Source organism: Eumetopias jubatus, unplaced genomic scaffold (assembly GCF_037043125.1).
Source record: "Eumetopias jubatus isolate StellerSeaLion01/CBP00866 unplaced genomic scaffold, mEumJub1_p1.0 scaffold_3, whole genome shotgun sequence".
NCBI classification, from domain to species: domain Eukaryota; kingdom Metazoa; phylum Chordata; class Mammalia; order Carnivora; family Otariidae; genus Eumetopias; species Eumetopias jubatus.
Genome location: NW_028274809.1, coordinates 6914166 through 6935361, shown reverse-complemented (window position 1 = coordinate 6935361; position 21196 = coordinate 6914166). Strand labels below are relative to the sequence as shown.

Here is a 21196-nt window from a genome sequence, read left to right as displayed (position 1 = left end):
GAACCTCTTGCCATCTTTCTACCTCAATGGTTGCCCTCCTGAGACAAGCTGCCTTCTCTTCTCTCTCTTTCTCTCCATTATCTCACTTTGTTCTATTTTTAGCAGAACACTGATACTGACTTTTATTTTCCTGTTTATTTATTTGTGTGTTTATTGATGGTTCCTCTCTCCAGGACATAAGCTGTATGAAGGCAGGGACCTTGGCTGTCTGGTCTACCGCTACATCCCAGGTACAGAGAACAGGGATTGGTCCATGGCAGATGCCAAAAAGAATTTAATACACGAATTGATGAAAACATGTGAGAGATACAGCAAAGAAGAAAGAAATGACATTTTCTCTACCAATGAGGTAATTTGGCAACATTTTCCTGCATGGAGCCGCTGGTTGAGGAAGTCAGCCTGCTCCACCCCTGGCACCTGTTCCCATCTCTCTTTTCACCCCACACTCAGAAAAACCACAGAACAGGAAGTGGGGTGGGGTTCTGGTGGTGCATTGCACCTCAAGAGTTGTAGTTCATACATGTAGGACATAAGACAATTGGTCCGGCACATGTGATTTGTTGCTTTTCCTGTGTTCTGTTGTTTCAGGATCTCAAAGACAGCGATGTGCTTATAAATGATTAACAATCAGCTTTTTGGAGTGAGGGGAATAATCTCTGATTTGTAGCATTTGCCAAACTTTTACTACCACTATAGCCAATTTCAAGCTACCAACATGAATTCACGGAACACAGAGTTGGGAAGATTTGTGCACAGTCAGGTTTCATAAACCTGAGTGCCACCTCCAAGCACATCACAAGAAAGGTACGGGCACCCCAGGGTCTCACAAAATTCCAAGTAGCTTATATATTCATGGAGGGTATGACTTTCCCTGCAAACAAGGATGTGTTTTATAATTTAACCAGTTTCTGGCTGGACCCTCGTTCTCCCTGACCGGCAGAAGCACTCAGACAGAATCTTTGCCATTCTGTTGTGGCATTTGCTAATACAGCCAGGCTCTGTGTGGTTGTGAGGTGAGAATAGCTGCACAAAAAGCCTTTTTCTTCTCTCTCCACAAGCAGCAGAGATGCACAGAAAAACATAATGGCCAGTTTCAGTGCCAAAAACTAGAGTGGAGGTTTTCTGCGTCTTCCAAACTCATAATGATGGGCCCGAATCTTGGGAGATTCTTTTTAGAGAATAGTCCATAAACCACCAAGAAGCAGCTTTTCTGTGATGAGCACACAATTTCCTTTTAAACAGGGGAAAATAGACTTGAATATCATTACGCCCAATTCTGAATGTACCACAGGGTCTTAAGAACTGTAAGATGAAAAGCAAATAGAAAAAAAGACTTGAAGGAAATGCACTCAACTATTAATTGTTCTTATCTTTGATAATGAAAATGTTTGCAATTTTTTTTACTTCTACTTTTCGCTTAGTTTCCAAAATAAAAAAGAATACTTGAGCATTATTTTAATAATAGGAAAAAATTATTTAATTGGCAATAGCAGGAAAGCAAGCCAAAAGTAAACCATGTTTCCACCGCCACTAATGAAAGCAGAAGGAGCTGCACTGAACCCGCACTGGGGACTAAGGCTAAGTCTCAAGTTGGGGTGGAAAGTGGTCAGAGACACAGCCAGAGAACAGGTTCGAGAATAGTGTCTTAAGTTCTGCCCTTATAGTCACTACCTGCCACTTCACTGCAGAAATTGGCAGTTCCTGCTTGATCGTGGGTTCCGGGGTATACCAGTGTTGGGGGGCCAGGGTGGGGGTTTCAGGGCTCTGGGGGCTGAGCCGGGAGAGAGACATGACCACAAGGTGGGGGTTGTACACTCAAGCTCTAGCCTGCCTCGCTTTGACAGGTTTGCAAGGGAGGGAAGTCCCTCAGGGGTGGCTTCTCAGAAGGGGAGAGGGCTCTAGGGAGGCGGCCTTACAGTGTCTAGGTCAGAGAACACTGAATGAAAGTCAGTGGGGGCTTAGGGCCTTCTAGCTACAGGCTCTATCTTCTGAACTGGTAACAGCTGATGCGTGAGTTTTCATAGGATATGCAAAGGAGGCAGGTTCTGAACCTACTTCTTTGGGCTACTTTGTACGTAACTGGGATATAAAATTTGAGTCTGGCAGCAGTGAGCTTTTGAGGTAAAGTGTCTCTGTCTGCAGTTTAGAAGTAAACAACCTAGGGGCTACGACACAGAGGCCATCTTTGGCTCATGTATGTACATACAGTAGAGTACCATCGGCAGGGGAAGGCCTGCTGGGAGGGGGCTGAAGAGAACAGGTGCACAGAGAGTGTTCAGCCTCTCCCATCTCCACCCTGCTTCCAAGCCACCAGCATTGATGGACTCAGCCCCAGGAACTGACTTTTCTGGGGCAGCCTGCCCCTGAGCAGAGGGCCCACTAAGGCCGTGGTGGCTGTAGGGGTGACACCCACGGCCTGTTTGCCTGGGACTCTCCCTGCTAAAGTCAGTCCTTGGCCCTCCATAAATTAATCAGGTCCACACACAGGTGGGCTTGGCCCCACATCGGGCTCCCCACACAGCTCAGGGACTGCTTCCCTCCCGCCCATACACTCTCTTTCTCAAATAAATAAATAAATCTTTAAAAAAAAGAGAAATGTCAGTATCAGATGAAAGAAAATTAAAGCAAAAAGTATATCTTAGGGAGCAAAGAAGCCTGTTTTATATTTGTGTATTTGTAAAATGGAATAAAGAGAACAATCTCTCAGAGACATGTGCATCAAACCATCTCAAACTTGGAGATGCAAGAATGGATGGAATGGCCGAGAAACAGGCAAAGCAGCAGACTGGAGAGGGTAAACACACTTTCTCCCCAAAGTGAAGGATCCCGCAGGCCAAATTTTAGAAATAATAATGACAAACAGAGATACCAAAGACTTTCACAATACCATGAATGAGCTTGAATTTTTACATATATGTAGAACTCTGGGCCACATAAACAAAGAACACATGTCCATTTCAATTGCTCTAAAACTTTTACAAAAACATGGATGCATTTGATTATATAGGAAATTCTAAGAAACTAATATTTGTATAACGGGTTCTCCAACCGTAATGCAACACAATTATGAATTAATGACAAAAAGCCAGCTTTAAAATCCCTTATCTTTGTAAAGTTAAGAAGGAAATTATAAAGTAAATTAGGAAGCAATTAAAACGGAGTGAGGATCATGGGTTAGCCTGGTGATGGGTATTAAGAAGGGCACGTTCTGCATGGAGCACTGGGTGTTATATGCAAACAATGAATCACGGAACACTACATCAAAAACTAATGATGTATGGTGATTAACATAAAAGTTAAAAATTAAAAAAAGAAATATAAAGTGTTAAAAGTTGGCAAAAAAAATGGAATGAGGATGAAAACAGTTTATGTTGAGAGTTTTGAGACATATCTCAAGCAATATCTAAAGAGACAGTCATTACTTTAAATACAGTTATCAGGAAACAAGCAAGTTAAAAGTACATGGACGAAGTTTCCAACTCGAGAAGTTGAAAGAACACACCGGAGGAGACATAGCAGAAGGGAATAATACAGGTATGGACAGAAATCAATCCAATGGAGCATAAAACAACAACAGCAATGAACAACCGAGAAGATTCACAGTATCAAAGCTGGCTCTTTGGTAAGATCATTAAAATAAACAAATCTCCAAGACTGATCCGGGGGCGGGGGTGGAAATAGAGAGACAGAAGATGCAAATAATCAAAATAAAGAATACAAAACAAGTAATTACACCCTAACAGTTAAAAATAATAAAAAGTTTATTGTGAGCATATATGCATTAAAAATGTGGAAGCCTAGTAGATGCAGTCCTAGAAAAAAAAAGTAAAATGTCAAATTGGAGCCAGAAGAAAGAGAACATGAATGCATCAGTAAGATTAAGGATGCTGAAATTGTCGTAAAAATCTTACCTCTCCCCCAACTCAATTCCAAATAATTTCACAGATGAGTTCAACCAAACTTTCAAGGAACAGTAACTCTGTATCACACAAGTTGGTCTAGAAAGCAGAAGGAATAGGCTACCTACCATTCCTTGGATGGTCCTCTGTAACCTTGATTCTAAAATTAGACAAGGGGGGGTGATACCAGAAGGGAAAGCCATGGGCCCGTTGCATTTATGAAGATAAGAGCAAAGCCTCAGCTACAGTGCTTGCAATCCAAATCCAACAGCGCACTCAAAACCAGCTCATGATGATGATGATGATCTTGGCTCTGGATACAGGGACGTTTCAGATCAGACAAGGAATCAGTGTAATTCACCACATTCATAGACGTAAGGAGGAAAATCACACAATTATCTCCAAATGTGAGGAAAAAGCATTCGGTAAAATTAGAGCCCTTCCAAACCTGCAAAAGAAAAGAATGTCCTCACTGGAGAAAGTTTATATACTCACACTCTATAATGGCAAATATGCTTAGCGGCAAATTTTTGGCTACCTTCTCCTTAACTTTGTGAACAAGAACGTCTGTTATCAATGCGAATGTTTACCATAAAACTGGAAATTCTGGCCCAAACTTAAGAAAGAGGAATAAGGGATTAGTAGGTGAAACGTAAAGTTATCACTCTCTGAGGACTGATGTCTTCATTTGCCTAGGAAAGGAAAACAACAGACTTAACAGATTAACTATTAGAATCAGAAAAATCTCTGTAATTTACCAATATCAGCCCTAACCAACTAGAACATAAAATAAGAGTTAAGAAACCATTCACAGAAGCATCAAAAGGTTGATGAGTATTTAGGATTTAACCAAGAACACTCTAGAAGATTTCTGAGGATCAGACTTTAGGAAAGGGGGATATAATCTAGACAAATGGAGACGGACTCCACATTCTCATAGAGGATAACTTAACGTTACAGAGATGTCGTTTCTCTCCAACGCATTGCCAACCCAAATTGCAGGTGGGGTTTTCCCAGCATATTCAACTTTACTGAAACATGCACTTGAGTGAATAAAAGTACATGGATAGCCGAGCCACCACAAGAGTTTTCGGAGTCAGACAGAAATCCTACAGGGCCATTTTCTCTCTTGGGAGCTTTCTGGCTCCGTTGTCACCTTCAGAAACGGAATATAAAGGGTGGATCTTGCCCTACCACATATTCATGTACATGCGAAGCCACAACGATCGTTTTTAAAAAACCCAGTGTAGCATTTGTTCCTGAACAGGGAAACATCAGCTGATGGACACCGACAGAGAGCCGAGAGATGGGCCAGGCAATAGTCCAGGATGTTTCCTCACTGCTGAGACCCCAGAAAGCCCACGCTCGCAGGCTCTAGGGGTCCTGACAGCCCCTCCCCAGTCCTGCTCCCGACCTGCTTGCTGCCCCTCTCCCTCCTCTCCTCCGTTTTCCGAGCAGGACTAGATTTAGAGCTCAAATGGCCCCCATAGATCACTTAGAATCTCAGTGTTGTTTAAAAGACCACGTTGAGCGATCAAAGAGGAAAAGAAGAGAAGTAATTTGGGGGCCTTGGCCCCCAGTCTTTGCCATTGTGTTTATGGGCCACTTGTTCCACCTCCAATGTGACAGCTTCTCTGTTAGGTGCGTTCTCAAGCACCATTGTGGTGTTGGGGCTTTTGTGAAAAGGAAGAAGGAAGCAAGAGTTAACACGGCACGTTTCATGCGGATCCTGTGGATCATCTGTTTTGTGAAGCCCCAGCGCGAGGAGAGGCAGCAACGCGTTGGTGTCCCATCCCCTCCCGCCTCGTAGGCATTGCTGGAACTCGGGCTAGGGTGGAGAATCAGGTCCCCGGGGCTGCCAGAGCAAAGTGCCACAAACGAGGTGGCTTACACAATGGAAATTGACTCTCTCCCAGTTCCAGGGGCCAGAAGTCTGACGTCAAGGTCACAGTGGGCCAAACGCTTCCTGAAACTCCATGGGAGAACCTGTGCCCAGGCTCTCTCTCAGCTGCTGGCATTGTTGGCAATCCTTGGCATTCCTTGGCTTGGAGACGCACCTGTCCCATCCCTGCCTCTGTTGTTTTTCTGTGTGTCTGCGTTTCTTCTTTTCTTATAAAGATCTCAGTCATCCTGGATTAAGGGCCCACCCTACTCTAGTATGACCTCTTTTTGACTGATGACATCTTCAACAAACTTATTTCCAAACAAGGTCACCTTCTGGGATTTTGAGTAGATATGAATTTGGGGAGACACTATTCAGCCCAGTACAGGTGTGCTTGGTTGGCTTAATTTTGTATGACACCGATTTTGGCATTCCCTTAACTATTAGGGCTAATTCTTATGCCCCTCCATTGTTTTCCCCATGAAACCATGGTTAGTAATATGAAATCATGAGACACTGGTGCATGCACTCATTCTGTAATGTGCCAGGGATTGTGCCAATGAGGACATTGAGGGGTTCACACTCTGTGAGGGGAGCAAACACATAAACAAAAATATCACAACAAGTTGAAATAGATGCCAAAATGAGGGGCCCATGGAGGGGAACCTGACCAGACCAGAAAAGGCTGCCCTGAAGTGAGCCTCAGCGAGGATGAGGTGGGTCTTGCAGTGAGGAAGGAAGGGAAGGGAGTTGGGGGCAGGAGGACCAGCACAGGCAAAGGCACAGAGACCTAAAAGAACATTTGTGTTGGAGGAGTTCCATGCATTTCAGGCTGACTGGGAGGGTCTGGAGGGTCTGGGAGCAGCAAGCAATGAGTCTGGAAGGACCATCCCAGACAAGAGGGCAGCTGGGAGTAGAACTTCAGCATGTTGGTGGTGTGGAGGGCTTTAAGCAAGGGATTAAAACAAAAGCACATGGATTTTTCGGAAGGTACCTGGGAGCAACGGGAAGCGTATATTGAAGAGGAAGGGATAAGGTTGGGACCTCAAATGGAATGATGCCTTACAATTCGTCCAGACCAGGGAGGGTGTCTCAGGGTCTTAGATGATGCATCAAAGAGTCAGGGGACAGCAGTAGTAGGGTTGTAGGGAGGTGAGGGAGAGAGAGGAGATTCAGGTACAACTCCCAGTTTCCAGCGAACAGCGGCCACGTAGGTGTCATTGATCAGGGCAGGAAACAGTGGTTTTGCAGAGGTTGGCATAGGCAGTGACTTCCGATTTGAAGTTGGACGTGTATTCCTTCGTGTGGCAGGTGAACCGGGATGCTCAGGCGGAGAGCCGGCTGCAGTCGTGGGCATATGAAAGGAAATAGGAGGGTAAACATGCAGGTTTGAGGGCCACTGTGCTTTGGACATGGTCATGGGTGTGCCCAGAGCATGCAGAATTACAGGAGGATCGTCGTGGAAGCTCATGAGAACTGAACACATGCAGAAGAAAATGGTGAGAGGTCTGAGTGGAGGATGGGGTAGGAGGACAGAAGACCCGGATGTGGCGGGAGGTGGTTCTCAGACCCAAAACTATGTTCAGTGAAGTATAGGGAACATGTTGGGCTCTGAGGCATGGGCCACACACACACAAATTATTTCTATCACAGTGATTCCCAAGAACTTAGCTTTCTAAATCTGTAACATTAGCATTTTGATGCTGATTGTTATAGGATATATAAATGCGAAGGACAGTTAAGAGCATTTCGAAAACACTTCGAAGGTATTTTTGCTGAAGGAAATTTACTACAGCAAATGCATTCCATAAATAAAGACAAGAGGAAATTAACTCAGAGCTCTGTTGTAGCTCTCTAAATGAGCTCCACACTACTCTGCCACAAAGGTGTTTCTTAGGGCGAATTTGATCGGTGGTAGGGAAAAGATCCCAGGGATGCCATTACTGACAATTATAGGAATGACACTGACACACATGCACACACACATGCACACACATGCACACACACATGCACACACACATGCACACACACATGCACACACATGCACACACACATGCACACACACATGCACACACACATGCACACCCCCCCCCACAGCTTTTAAAATGAAAATCAGTCCATCATTAAGCAGTTCACTATTATTTCTTTCTCTTCCTCCTTCCCTCCCTCCCCTCCTCCCTTCTTTCCTTCTTCCTTTAGAACAGGAAACATAAGCAGCACCTAGAGGCTATCTCCTGGTTTTGCACACTTGGGGTTAGGTGATGGTGATGATAGCTAGGAAGTAGATCCACCCAATCCAGCTACTTACAGATAGTAATACCTAAGGATTAAAAACAAAAACTCTAGATATCTTTATGAAGATAAGACTGCTTTAAGAATAATGGAACCCTGTTGATGTGACAACCACCTAGAATTCATCATACCTGTGCAGAGACTGAGATGCACAAGAATCGGTGGCCTGAGCCCATGTTGTGCAGCTCGGCCATGCTGAGGGTGTGGTGGTTGCTGGGCCAGCCCGGTTAAGAGCACACTTGTGTTGACCTGCGTTCCTCTCTTCTGGGTTCCAAAATTCTCTCCTGTGGGGTCCAGCCTGCCCTGGCTTACTCTGTCCTGCAAGGATGTCTGATTTCTGTTGGCTAAGATGTCCGACCTCTTTCTGCTAAGCCTTGGCTACATCTTATGCATCTGTCCAAACCTCAAGCTTTGAGGTCTGAATTTTTATTTGTTGGCATAAATGAAAGACTTGCAAATTCCAGGCAGTCTTAGTGAACTTAACTATAGATATGTCACCTTTCTGCCTCTAACTGGAGACCCCTGACTGCAACCTCTCACGGCTCTAGTCTCCCTGGGGGAGAGGACAGTCCTTCCCTTGGAAAGGGTGCATCACCTCCTGCTAGACCTCAGTGAAAACAACAGTAGCCATGACACTCCCTGCAAAACACCATTTAATATCTGCCCCGCCCGTCCTGCACCCAAAGCCAACAGGCATTTACTGCTCACAGTTACCTCCAAAAACTCAGGATGTTTCCTGGGCGTGGCTTGAAGATTGCAGGTAGCTTCATCTTTAGGTGGTCTCTGAATTTATACTGATTTTATTCGGCGGGTTTCCAAAGTCAGTTTTTACTATCTTACGTCTCTTATACACCTTTTGCTACAGAGATCCGTGTCCCTGCTCAGCATGGCTAACTTTCCCTTCCCCATGGTGTGGGTTGCCTTGTACAGATCTCTGTTGGAACACCTGGACTCAGCTTCCAGAGGCACCCGGGTAAGTTGTCGCTCTTTTAAGGGTGGTGTTTTGTAGCAGCAATGGATTGTTTCCCTTGTTTCCTGTCAATCGATTCTCTGCATGCTTCTCTCAGCTCAGTTTCTCTAAACTAATCATTGGGAAGAAGTAGCGCCGGTGAGCTGAAACTAGCACGCTCTTCCCATCAAAAAAAAAAAAAAATTAATCAAAAGCAACTAACCGGAGTACCACGTTGTGGGACTATCCTAGTTGTACTACTGATTCATACTATTCGTCAGTGTTGCTAGACGTTTTCTATGAAGCAACTAGTGTTGCTAGTGCTTTCTTATTTCAGGGCCTGGAGCAATTATAGCCAACAAAATTTGCATATATACACCTAAGTCCACATGTATACTTATATACGTACATATATTCACATACATATGCATATACACTTTACTTTTCATTTCTTCCTTTTACATTTCATTTTACTTTTTGCATTTCTTCATGTGATTATCGGCCGGCTCATGTTACTTGTTGAATGATTTGGCCGGTTCAGGACAGGTGTGGCCTTCGTCTGCAGGGACGTTATCCAACCTACTGCTAACCAGCCAGGGAAGCATGGGTTCCACCCAGAGCCTCAGATGATATGTCACTAAAGCAAGAAACTTGGACCAGAGAATCTTCAGTCTTTGCAGGCTCTCAGTATTTATGGTTCCAGGACTTACTTCCCCTCACACTCAGAAATAGGTGCCAAGAAGGGAAACTTCAGAGCACCATGAGAGAAGGAAATAGGAGGACCCCACTTAGTAGGGGGGCCATGGAAGTTTCTGAGGAGAGATGTGAGCATAAGTAGAAGTGGCCAAGTGCAGTGTGGACCAACAGGGGAGAAAAGAGGGTGATAAAGAATGAAATAGATCCAGTAACACCCATGGAAAGACGGTCCATTTGGACCACTGTGATCAGCACAGAGATCATCATGATGGGATTTTGCAGTGGGGGAGAGACTGGGCTGGTCTCCAGATACAGCATGGGCAAGTGGGGGGTTTATAGCCAAGGAGCAGGGTGGGGATCAGTGGAGAGAAAAATGACTAAGAGGAAACATCAGGAGTAAAGGGGGTTCTGGCTAAACCCACCTACTGATTCTTGCTGAAGACAGGCCAGAGCGGCCGGATATCACCTGGGGGCTGGTTGAGGACGAGGGTCCTGATCAGATATCCAGGGTAGGTGGTTCTGGTCAATCTCCCTAAGCAGGGTTCTTGTTAAAACTAGATTTTACAAGGCAGTGCACAGATGGGTTCAGGAGCCTGATGGAAGTTTGGTCAAGCAAAGAATCTTTGTCAGGGGTGGCACGGACATTGGGGATTAAATGATTAAATTAATCAAATTGGCTTTAAATTAAATTAACTGATCAAATCTAGGGCTAGACATGGCAGACACGAGAACATCTGAACCAGCCTCTGAGAAAGATAAGGATAAGCTGGAGTGCCGTGTTGTTCCTGGTACCCATTCTCTTTGCCATGTAAGTTCTCAGTGTCCACCTGCCGTGGGCAGGGAAACTTCCCTATGCCTTCATGAGGGGCCCTACCACGTGATTTGCTTTGGCCAATGGGATATTAGCAGACTGGATGCAGTAGGCATGGAATGCACACAGGCGTCTCTTCCGGCATCTGTACTTCTGCCATCGTCCAAGGAGCTATATGACCAAGGGGCCCTGCTGCTCCTGGAAGGAGGATGACAGCCGTATAGAGCAGAGCCATCTCCAGTCATGCCAAGCCTAGACTGGCTGACCCCCGGCCAACTCACAGGCTCAGGAGCTAAATAAACACCTATCGTCGCATGCTGATTGATGATATTCAGAATTAAGGCTACAGTTACCTGATACGTGGCGAACTTGGACTGGAGCAGAGCTTATGTTGACCTCCAGGGCACTTCAAGTGATACTGCAGGAAATATTGTATCTGTTTCCAGGGAGTTCCAACACTGGGTAGAAGCCCAGACACTGACTTGGGGTAAAGGCAAGGAAGTCCAGTGGGACCCTAGGAGGAGGGAACTGGTAAGGTGTAGAAAGGCCATCAAGATCCAGGCAAGGGGAACAGGAATCAGCAAAACCAACTTAACAAAGAAATAAGAGTATATCCGGGAACCATGTGGGAAGCTTGCTACATCAACTGGAATAGAACAGAAGGCATTGAAGGAAGACCAGAAAGAACTTCATGGTCTATAAGTGCCCTGGGGAAGAGCCTCACACCCTGGAGGGGATCTCGTTCATTGGAATAACACTGATTCACATCATACTTCCCTTTGGAGCCGGTGTACAACCAGCAACTCCAAAGATGGATCAGGACCTTTGTGGGACTCAGTCTCCAAGTGAGATCTTCGGGTCCCGAGGAGTAGCCAGGGGCAGAGCGGATGGAAATGATTATATTTTACATGCATATGGCACTATCACATAGATTGCCTCCTTAATCCTCCCCGTCATCCTAGAGATAGGTACTAATATCCACATCTCATGGATCAGGACCTGAGGTTCACGTAAACCAAGTGATTTTACTCCAGGTCATGCAAACAGGAAGAGGCAAAACCAAGGTCCAAACCCATCACTTCTGAATTCTGCACTCCTAAGGGAGAGCTTGTGCCCATATCTCTTATACATATGTCTGTTCTCCTGGCTGTTAAAATTTTCTTATTTTAGTCATCAAAAATATCCAGTGAGTTCCTTTTATTTTGGATCCATGTTCACAAAGTAACTTTCTGTTTGCATTTTGCTTTCTCCTGTAGACTTGTTGGTAGGATGACCATAAATGTATCCAACTTTATGGAGTTAATTCTGTCTTCCTCCTTGAGGATTTGTAGGTTGGCAATCTTGAGCATACTCGTGGTTTTGCTGATGTTGGTTAGGATGAGGCTTTGTAGCTCTGGGTATACTGACCAACTGAGATTCTGGACAGGGAGGGGACCTCCAACTTGGGGACCCATCCAAGTGCTGCTGCTCAGCTGGATTTGGGGTGACCTTCCTAGACAGCTCTGCTCAGCCTTCATATCTTTCTTTCAATTGCAGAACACAATGGCAAGACCAGGCTGGTGGCCTTATTTTGGGAGGCGTGTTCTTAAATTCCACACTGTCTTTTCTCAAGTCAATAGCACCATGCTTTTGTGACAGATTAATCCTTTTTGTTGTCATTAGCTTCCCATGCAAAGGGTGAAAATCAAACTATAGGTTGCTAATAGAGTTTGTTTTTTTTTTTTAAAGTAATCCACTGGATTGCAATTACAAATCTCAAGGCTGAAATGCCGAGATTCCTATGTGTGGCAGCCTGGTGCTGTCTGCCCAGTTGTGATGGGCTTGGCGTCCTCTCACACATGCTCAGTGGTACCCCTGTTTGTGCAGCAGATGCCACGCTTGTTTCGTCTGGAACCCACTCTGAAGTATAAATTTTCTGCTCAAAAACATGTTTTAATAGGTTTTGTTTTATTTTGTTGGCTACTAATTCAAACACTTGTACTGCTTTAATAGTCAGTGATTAATTACAGGCTCCTATTCATGTGGGAATTACTCAAGGCTCCTCTCAAAACTATGCTGCATTAATCAGTGTGACTCACCTTTTCTCAATTCCAGAGCTAATAACAGGGATTATCCAGTCGGTACTTCAGGAAATGAGTGAGAGTGAAGTAAGCTGGCAAGCTCCTTCTTCTCTTCTTTTGAGTTTAAAATGAAAACTTTTCCTAAGTGTTTGTTTTGTTTGTTTTTTGTTTTTGCTTTTGCAGAAGGACACTATTATATTTGCTTTTCTTTTGGAAAAACTTTTCAGTGAAGTATAATATATAGAAGAAAGCATGAATAAATAATAAGTGTATAGCCTGATAGATTTTAGCTGCATAAACCCACGGGTGTTTCCAGCACCCAGAGCAAGAATCAGAACATTATAATTAGCACCCTAGAAGCCCCTGTGCCCCTGACTTCCTTTTTTGAGGTATAATTAACATTAAAAATTGTACATATTTATTTGGTGTACGACATGCTTTTTTAAAATACATATACATTGTGAAATGATTACCACAATCAAGCTAGTTAATATATCTGTTACCTCACAATGTGTGTGTGTGAGAACACTTATAATCTACTCTCTTAGCATATTTCAAATATGTAATACAGCCTTACTAACTCAAGTTACTATTCTGTCCATCAGACCTTCGGAACATATTTATCCTGCGTAACTGAAACTTTGTACCCTTGACCAACATCTTCCCATCTCCTACCCCTCCAGCCTCTGGCAACCACCATTCTCATCTCTGCTTCTGTGAGTTAGATGTTTTTGGTTTTTGTTTTTCTTGGGGTAGGGGAGGGACAGAGGGCGAGGGAGAGAGAGAATCCCAAGCAGGCTCCACGCCCAGTGTAGAGCCCAAGGTGGGGCTCATAACCCTGAGACCGTGACCTGAGCCAAAACCAAGAGTCAGATGTTCAATCGACTGAGCCGCCCAGGTGCCCCAGTGAGTTAGACATTGTAAGATTCTCATACCTGAAATTATGTAGTATTTGTCTTTCTGTGCCTGGCTTATTTCACTTAGCGTGATGTCCTTCAGGTTCATCTATGGTATCAAAAATCACAGAATTTCCTTCTTTTTAAAGGCTGATTAATATTTTTATACACACACACACACACACACACACACCTGTATCTCACATTTTATTTATTTATCAAGTGAGGGACACTTAGGTTATTTCCACGTCTTGGCTATTGTGAATAATGCTTCAATAAAAATGGAAGTGCAGATATCTCTTGAAGATATTGATTTCATTTCCTTTGGATATATACCCAGAGGTGGGATTGCTAGATCATGTGCTCCCTGAGTTCTAACTCCTTAAAGAGTTTTCTGCCTTGATCTTTACATAAATGGAATCCGACTATATACTCATTTGTATGCTTTCTTTTTTTCACACACTGTTAGGATTGTGAGTTTCATTTGTGTTATTAAGTCTAGCAACTATTTTTCATTTTCATTGCTGTATAGTGTTCCACTTCAAATCACAACTTATTATTCTACTGCTAATTCTGTCCCTAGTGACTAATGATGTGGGATCTCCTTTCAAATGTTTCTCAGCTATTTATTTATCCTATAACTTCTGTCCATTTCTCTATCAAGTCTTCTTTCTTCGGACTTCTAAAATTTTATTTTGTCTTCTATAAATTTTTAACTTTTTGTTTTAGCTTTTATTTTTATTTTATTTTATTTATTTACTTGACAGAGAAAGACACAGTGAGAGAGGGAACACAAGCAGGGGGAGTGGGAGAGGGAGAAGCAGGCCTCCCTCCGAGCAGGGAGCCCAACGTGGGGCTCGATCCCAGGACCTTGGGATCATGACCCCTGAGCCGAAGGCAGCCGCTTAACTGCCTGAGCCACCCAGGTGCCCCTGTTTTAGCTTTTAATCTGCAGAGAAGTTGTAAGAAGTATCTAATGAATGCTCCTATATCTTTTCATCTAGATTCATCAAGTATTAACAATTTGCCACATTTGCTTTATCTACTTATTTATGTATGTATCTATTAACCTATTTGTCAATGTTTTTGTGAATCATTTGAGAGTAAGTTATAGATGCCATAACCCTTCATCTCTAAATACTTATAGGTACCTTCAGCACAAGGAGATTTTCTTTCAAAACCACAATATTACTATCAAATTGGATGAATTTAGCATTTTTGTATTGCTATTATATGACAGGTAGTCTATATTAGAAATTCAGCCGTTGTCCCACTGTGTCTGTGATAGCATTTTCCCTGATCCAGGACCACACACTGCATTAATCATCCTAGATCTGTAGACTCCTTTAGTCAAAATAGGTTCTTAATCTGTATTTCTCATGGCGTTGACATTCTTGAAGAATACAGACCACTCATTTTGTAGAATGTGCTCTAGTATGGATATTTCTGGCTGCTTCTTCAGGATTAAGTCAGAGTTTTTATTTCTCTCAGGAGATTTCATAATTGATGCTGTGTGCTCAATGCATCATTTCTGGAGGCCATGATGTCACTTTGATCACTCAAAGCAATTTCTACCCAATTTCTTTTTTTAAAAAAAGATTTTATTTACTTATTTGAGAGAGAAAGAGCACAAGAGAGCACAAGCAGGGGGAGGGGCAGAGGGAGAGGGAGAAGCAGATTCCCTGCCGAGCAGGGAGCCCGATGCGGGGCTCGATCCCAGGACCCTGAGATCATGACCTGAGCAGAAGGCAGACGCTTAACTGACTGAGCCACCCAGGCGCCCCTCTAACCAATTTCTCCACTATAAAGGTACCTTTTCCTCCTATGTAATTAATATGTATTCTGTGGAGAGATGATACCACGTTGACACCTGGTTCCCCAACAAACATTCACCCAAGTTCTTGTCTGAAATAATAACACTGTGGTAGTCGCAAGATGGTGATTTTCCAACTCCATGATGCCTTTTACACTTGTTAGTTGGCATTTTTCGCTTAAATAAAAGGGGAGCCTTCCCTTCTTTCCTTTGCATTTCATTCATCTATATTTATTAGCACACTGTGGACTCCTGTATTCGTTTTACATTCATTTTTTGTCATTATTCTTTTGGAGAATCAACTCATCCTAAATTTAACCAGTGGGAAGTCTTTCATGCCAGTTAGGACGTGTTATGCTTGGGATCAGTCTTTGAACACTTCCTTGTTTTATGGCACAAGATATTCTAGGTTTATCACTAGAGTCATTTGATGGACACATTATCTTAATGTAGTGCTTTAAGGTCATCACTTTCTGTATTCCGATTAGGAAGTCTTTTCTTTGCTCAATATTGTGAAATGTTTTTCCCATGATTTCTTCTATTTTACCCTTCAGCTTGAATTGAATAAGGAGAAGAAACAGACCTTGAGGATATAACGAGGCACCATTGATTACATAGGGCCAGCAGGCATGCACCAGAACTGTCCTGGGGAGACTGGGACCATGCCCAGCAGGACCCCTAAGGCCCACTGATGACATGCATTGCTTGCTGGCCACCTCCCGACCTCAGTGCCTACAGGTTTCCTCAACACACTGATGTCCTTGCTCTTCCTCAAACCCATCAAGCACTCCCTCATCCTTAGCATGTGTTGCCCACTCCACCTGAACTCAGCTCTCCCCAACATCAGTTTGGTTCCATCGACTCTTCACTGGGGTCTTTGTTCAAAGTCACCTCCTCAGAAACCCAATCCAGAAGAGATCTGCCCCATGACCTCAGTCACTGTCTACCCTCTTAACTTGCATCCTGTTCTTCATGGCCTTTACCACTGCTGGATGTAGGCTAACATTGGCCCACAAGCTCCAGGACTGCTGGGACAGATTCTCTTCATTTACTGTTGTAGCCTGTCACAGTCATGACAGCATCTGCCACCCAACAGGACGCAATCAACGTCCACCAAATTCATGAATGATTGAGTGTTTGCTGCTACCATATCTTCACATCCAATGGACCTCGTCTTTCCCACCATGCTTTTTTTTTTTTTAATATTTATTTGTTACCTTTGTCTGCTTATTTTTCTGGAAAAAAATGTTAGAATCCCTTTCCCAAATTCTAAAATAAACAAACAAAAACCACCTCTATTTGGGTTATTTTTTGAAATTGTCTACACTTAAAAATTAACTTGGAGGAAAATGCCATTTTTACCATAGTCTGCCTTAGCAGGGTACAGAATCCCCATTCTTCCTTCCCTTCTGCAAGGTTCTCTTAGGGCTCTCAGTGTGGCGTTCGTTAGTCTTCAAGATGATTTCGAGGTATTTTGTGGGATATTTTGTGTTACTATAGTGAATGAGATCCTTCTGCTACCATGTCTTCTCCGTCAGAATTTTGGGTATACAAGAAAACTCCTTCAGGTGTTGATTTTGTCCACAGGCTTGAGTGAATTGCCTGCTGATGCGTGCTTCATTGTTGTGCACTTGGGCATGTGAGGAGTGTGGCTGATAGAATTTTTAACAGCAGCATTCACAGCAACAACCATAGCAATCACATGACCACGGGGAGCCTAACACTGTCTCCAACACCTACAATACCGGGAGCCTAGTGCAGGCCCTCAATGAGTATTTGTTGGATAAATGAATAAATTAGCAGCCATTGTCATAATCCCCATTCCTGCCCCCTTTCCCAGTTTCATTGTGTGACCCAAGTGAATCACTGACTCCAATGAGGACCCTTCTTAGAATAACTATCCTTAATCTGTGAGGCAAGAATTTTTTCTGTTTTAGTTTTCAAACAGTTATATCTGAAAAAGGAACAGAAATGTATTAAAGCATTTGCAACACCTCAGAGATGCTTATATATTTTTCTTTTCAAAAACATCAGTATAATGTATAGTTTAAATATTATAACATCTTTCCATTCCTGGATATAAATTCTATATTTCTGTGTATGTATATGTTCAGATTTAGTACATAGGAGTGTGGTAGGATTTTAGTTAGGGTCTTTATTCACATTCCAGTTAAATATGAGACTGATTTACAATTGCCATACCTGTGCTGTGCTAGTCACATGTAGAAATCAGGTTTAAGTTAGCATTGCAAAAACGCATTTTCTATTACATTATCAGTGCAATTTGCTTAAGAAGATACCTGAAATCAGAGCTTTAAGGAGTAATTATTTGAAAACTTCTACAGTATTTTTTGGTTATTGGCCCTGTTATTTTAAAGCTTCAATTATTTAAAAAAATTGCATGAAATATTTCTCTTTATTGACATTTTCAATTTACTACTACACAGTTTGACCAAGTAGACTTGTATTGCTAAGAAATGGTGTCATATCTTTTCTTAGGACAACTTACAAATTTCTGATTTTATTTCTTTGCATTTTGGAATTTTAAAAATTAGATTTAACAAAGGTTTGTCTATTTTACTCATTAGGAAAGGAAGCAACTTTTAGCTGTATTTATAGATTCCATTCTTTTTGCCAATTAATTTCTGTCATATTTCTGTTATTCCTCTCCCCAGGTTTCTTTAGGACTAATTTTATTTAAAAACAAAATTTAAAAAAATGAAGCCTGAGGTAACTATTAGTACTTTTTGTTATTCTTTTTTTGAAAATGTACCTTTCTCTCTGATGACCCTATCTGTGGTGGCCTATGTGTTTTGAAATAGTGTGATCTCACTTCTATTTTCATCTGAGTACTTGACCATTATATATTTTCATTTACTTCTTAATCCTACCAGTTTTTAGACAGGTGATTTTCATTCTTATTTATTTTTAAATTTCTGAGTGATTTTGGTGCTTTGTTTTGAATCCATTTATTAATGTGTAAGTTCATCGTATCGTGTTAAAAAAAATGTGTTTTGTGCAATTTCTAGTTTGGGGAATGTATGAGATCTGTCAAGGTAAACATGTGTTCAATTTTCTAAATTTCCAAGGCCACAAAATAAGGAAGAAAGCTTATTTATTTTAGGAAAAATAACATATCTACACATTTCTCCTTATTAATTATATTGATCAAGTCCCCTATGTTCATATACATTTTGTGTGTGTTTTATCTCTCTTAGAATGACAATACTGTTTTAAAATCTTGTCATTGCTTTTCTGTTAAATGTCCCTTGTGGTTATAATAATTTTTGCCTTATCAGTTTTGAGTCAGAGTATATATAAATCTCTAAGACCATTATCCTCTCACATTGGGTTGGGTTTTGTGTCCATTAAAAATGGCCCTATTTGCCCCATTAAATAAGGTTTGCTTGGAATTCAATTTCTCTGCAATTTCTTTCTTTTTCTTTATGTACTAACATTCACATGTTGTATATTTGCTCATCCTTTTATTTTTTTATCTCCCTGTTTTTCCCCCTTGGGGATATATTTTTGTAAGTAACATGTCAGGGAGAATCTTGGTATTTTAATAAGTGGGTTAATCCATTTCTTGTCCTGCTATGCTTTTGTGTTTTGTGCTCTTGGCCTGAAAGCTCCTGGCCACTCCATTTCTTATCTGCCCTTTGCCGTAGAGAAATGCGTTTAGCTTGCTCTTATCTTCTGAAATGGTTTTGAACTTTGACATTCTAAATGTAATCCTATCAGAGCAGAACTTTCCCGTGTGTTTGGCAGAACACTGGCCCTGTGAGATGCTCTGTGGGAAAAAGATCTGTGGTCAAACCTCATGAGGAAGGAGGCATACTGTGTACCCTGTAAAACAGTCTTAGAGCACAGCAGTGCAGAAGATGCTCTGATAAGTCCTGCAGTCCATGTCTTTGTCTTTTTCCTGAATTACTTTTTAGGAGGGGGTCCATATGGGACAGCTTCACAAGGCCCAGAGCACCTGGAGGACAACACCCAACGATGACACAGGGACCAGCCGTGGATTCAAGCCCCTCCTGCTCCCATGCTGGGAGGCGAAGTCCACTCTCCTCTCTACTCAGGTGGAATCTTGCTGGGGTGGGGGGAGCAGGGGAGAATTGCAGAAAAAGAGCCCAGCACACCCTTCAGCAGGAAACTGGCATGCTTGGTCCAGCCTCCTTGCCCTGCCATCTCTTGAGTCCCAGAAGAGGGATTCACATCCATAGGAGACAGTGATGCAAAGGAGCAGTAAGTATGTTTGCACACGTGAGCAAAGTGTGTAACTGTGAACCCTGATCCATAGGTACATGAACATTTAGTATGAATAAGCTTTAAATATTTATTTGTTTTGGTGGCAGCTAGTTATTCTGATGAAAAACCTTTGTTTCATGGTTAATGCCTCAAAATGATTCTCATTTTCCTTGCACAAATCAGCATCCATTATTTACAACCCATAGTTTGTCAAACAGTGATGTCTTTGCATTTACTTCCCTTTAATTGAAGTCTTGTATGATTAGGAACCTTCTGGGAGCAGCCTCCACAAGAACCTGTTGACTGCAAGCCTGGGTAGACCTTCCAAAGAAGCTCTGCGGTGGTGGAAGGCATGGCCTGTGTCTCTTTTTCTGTGACCTGTTAGCATCAGGAGTCAGGATGTGACTGGACTTGCCGCCACACTTCTGGCCCTGCTGTGAAAGCCTGAGGCTCCCTGGGCACAGCCAGGAACCCCCTGGTCCCATATTGGTTCTCACTGGAGCAGCGGGTCCTCACGATCTAAGGCACTTCCAGCAGCCTTGGCAACAGGGGCAGCCCCCACGTCCCTATGGGACCTTCTAAAACTCCCAACTTCCTTCTTCTGGATGCCTTTGGACCACTGGGTGCAGTCTCTGCCCCTGGCTGGTCTCCCTGAGCTCCAAACAAGAAATGGGACAAAAGGCCCCCTGCTTTCTCCTTTCTTCTTGTTCCCCCCCCGCCCCGGGGTTGTTATCCCTTTTCTATCCCTAGAGAGCTCAACCCTAGGGGGAGTCAGGATTCTAGCTGTACCCTCGTCTCCTCCCCCTCTCCTCTTCCCTCCCATTTTGAAGGTTCTCCACCCCTTCATTCCTCATGGGGACCTCCTGCAAGTCAAATGCATCTCCTTTCCCACCCTGTGAAACTTTTTGCCAGGGCCAGAAGGGCACAAACAGAACTAGGGCATCACTCAGAGGTGATGTGGTTACCAGTTGGGTTCAACAAATGAGGATGTTAGCAAGAGACAGAGAGAAGGAGGAGCATGAGACCAGGGAATGTATTTCCCTGGTTCCTTCCCTGTGGGGTCCCTGGGGGCTGCCTTATCCCTTGACTAATGGTCTCAGGTCCTGGAAGACAGACCCCTCTCTGCAGCCCTTCTTTGTCTCTGGGTTCAGGAAGCACTTCCTCTCCTTGCTCAGGGCTCTGCACTGTCACCTGTGGTCCCCTTCCCTCAGACACACTTTGTAGGTAGCTCTTTTATCTCTACATCAGATACTCCCCCTTTTTAATTTAAATTTAATTAGCCAACATATAGTACATCATTAGTTTCAGATCTACATCAGATATCTTAACTCGAGTGTGCTCTGTGTTTCCAGAAGGAATTCTGACCGAGGTTTGGATCCTTCTCAGCTGTCCCCAACCCAGACCTCACCACGGACTCAGCACAGAGCATGGCCTGGAATGCTGCCCTAATCCTGCACCGGAGCAAACCCTACTGCATCAGATGGCATACATTTTGCTTAAGCTTCTTAATTCATATAGAAGAAATGCCCATTCAGGGAAAGTTACAGTAAATTATTTTCCTAGCAGAAATATATGAAAGTTCTCCAGTCTTTGTTAACAAGGGATATGATTCTTCTTTATCCTTAAGTTTAGAGATGAAAAATACTATCA

General features: G+C 43.0%; 1 protein-coding gene across 7 annotated transcripts in view; it reads left to right on the top strand.

Annotated features, from left to right (window-relative positions):
- The window catches only part of LOC148164654 (uncharacterized), a 52216-nt gene extending 31020 nt beyond the window's left edge, over positions 1 to 21196 (top strand). The window contains exons 2-5 of one of the 7 annotated variants that reach the window (XR_015767830.1): positions 589 to 804; positions 9004 to 9046; positions 13195 to 13305; positions 19237 to 21196. Coding sequence is in view for 2 of the 7 variants with exons in the window: in XM_088021484.1 (XP_087877610.1) it covers positions 8939 to 9046; positions 19237 to 19521 (393 nt within the window). In the remaining 5 variants the exon portion in view is untranslated. Of the gene's footprint in view, positions 1 to 588; positions 805 to 8938; positions 9047 to 13194; positions 13306 to 19236 lie in introns of all 7 variants that reach the window. The other 6 variants (XR_015767829.1, XR_015767828.1, XR_015767831.1 and 3 more) reach the window with 6 other exon arrangements.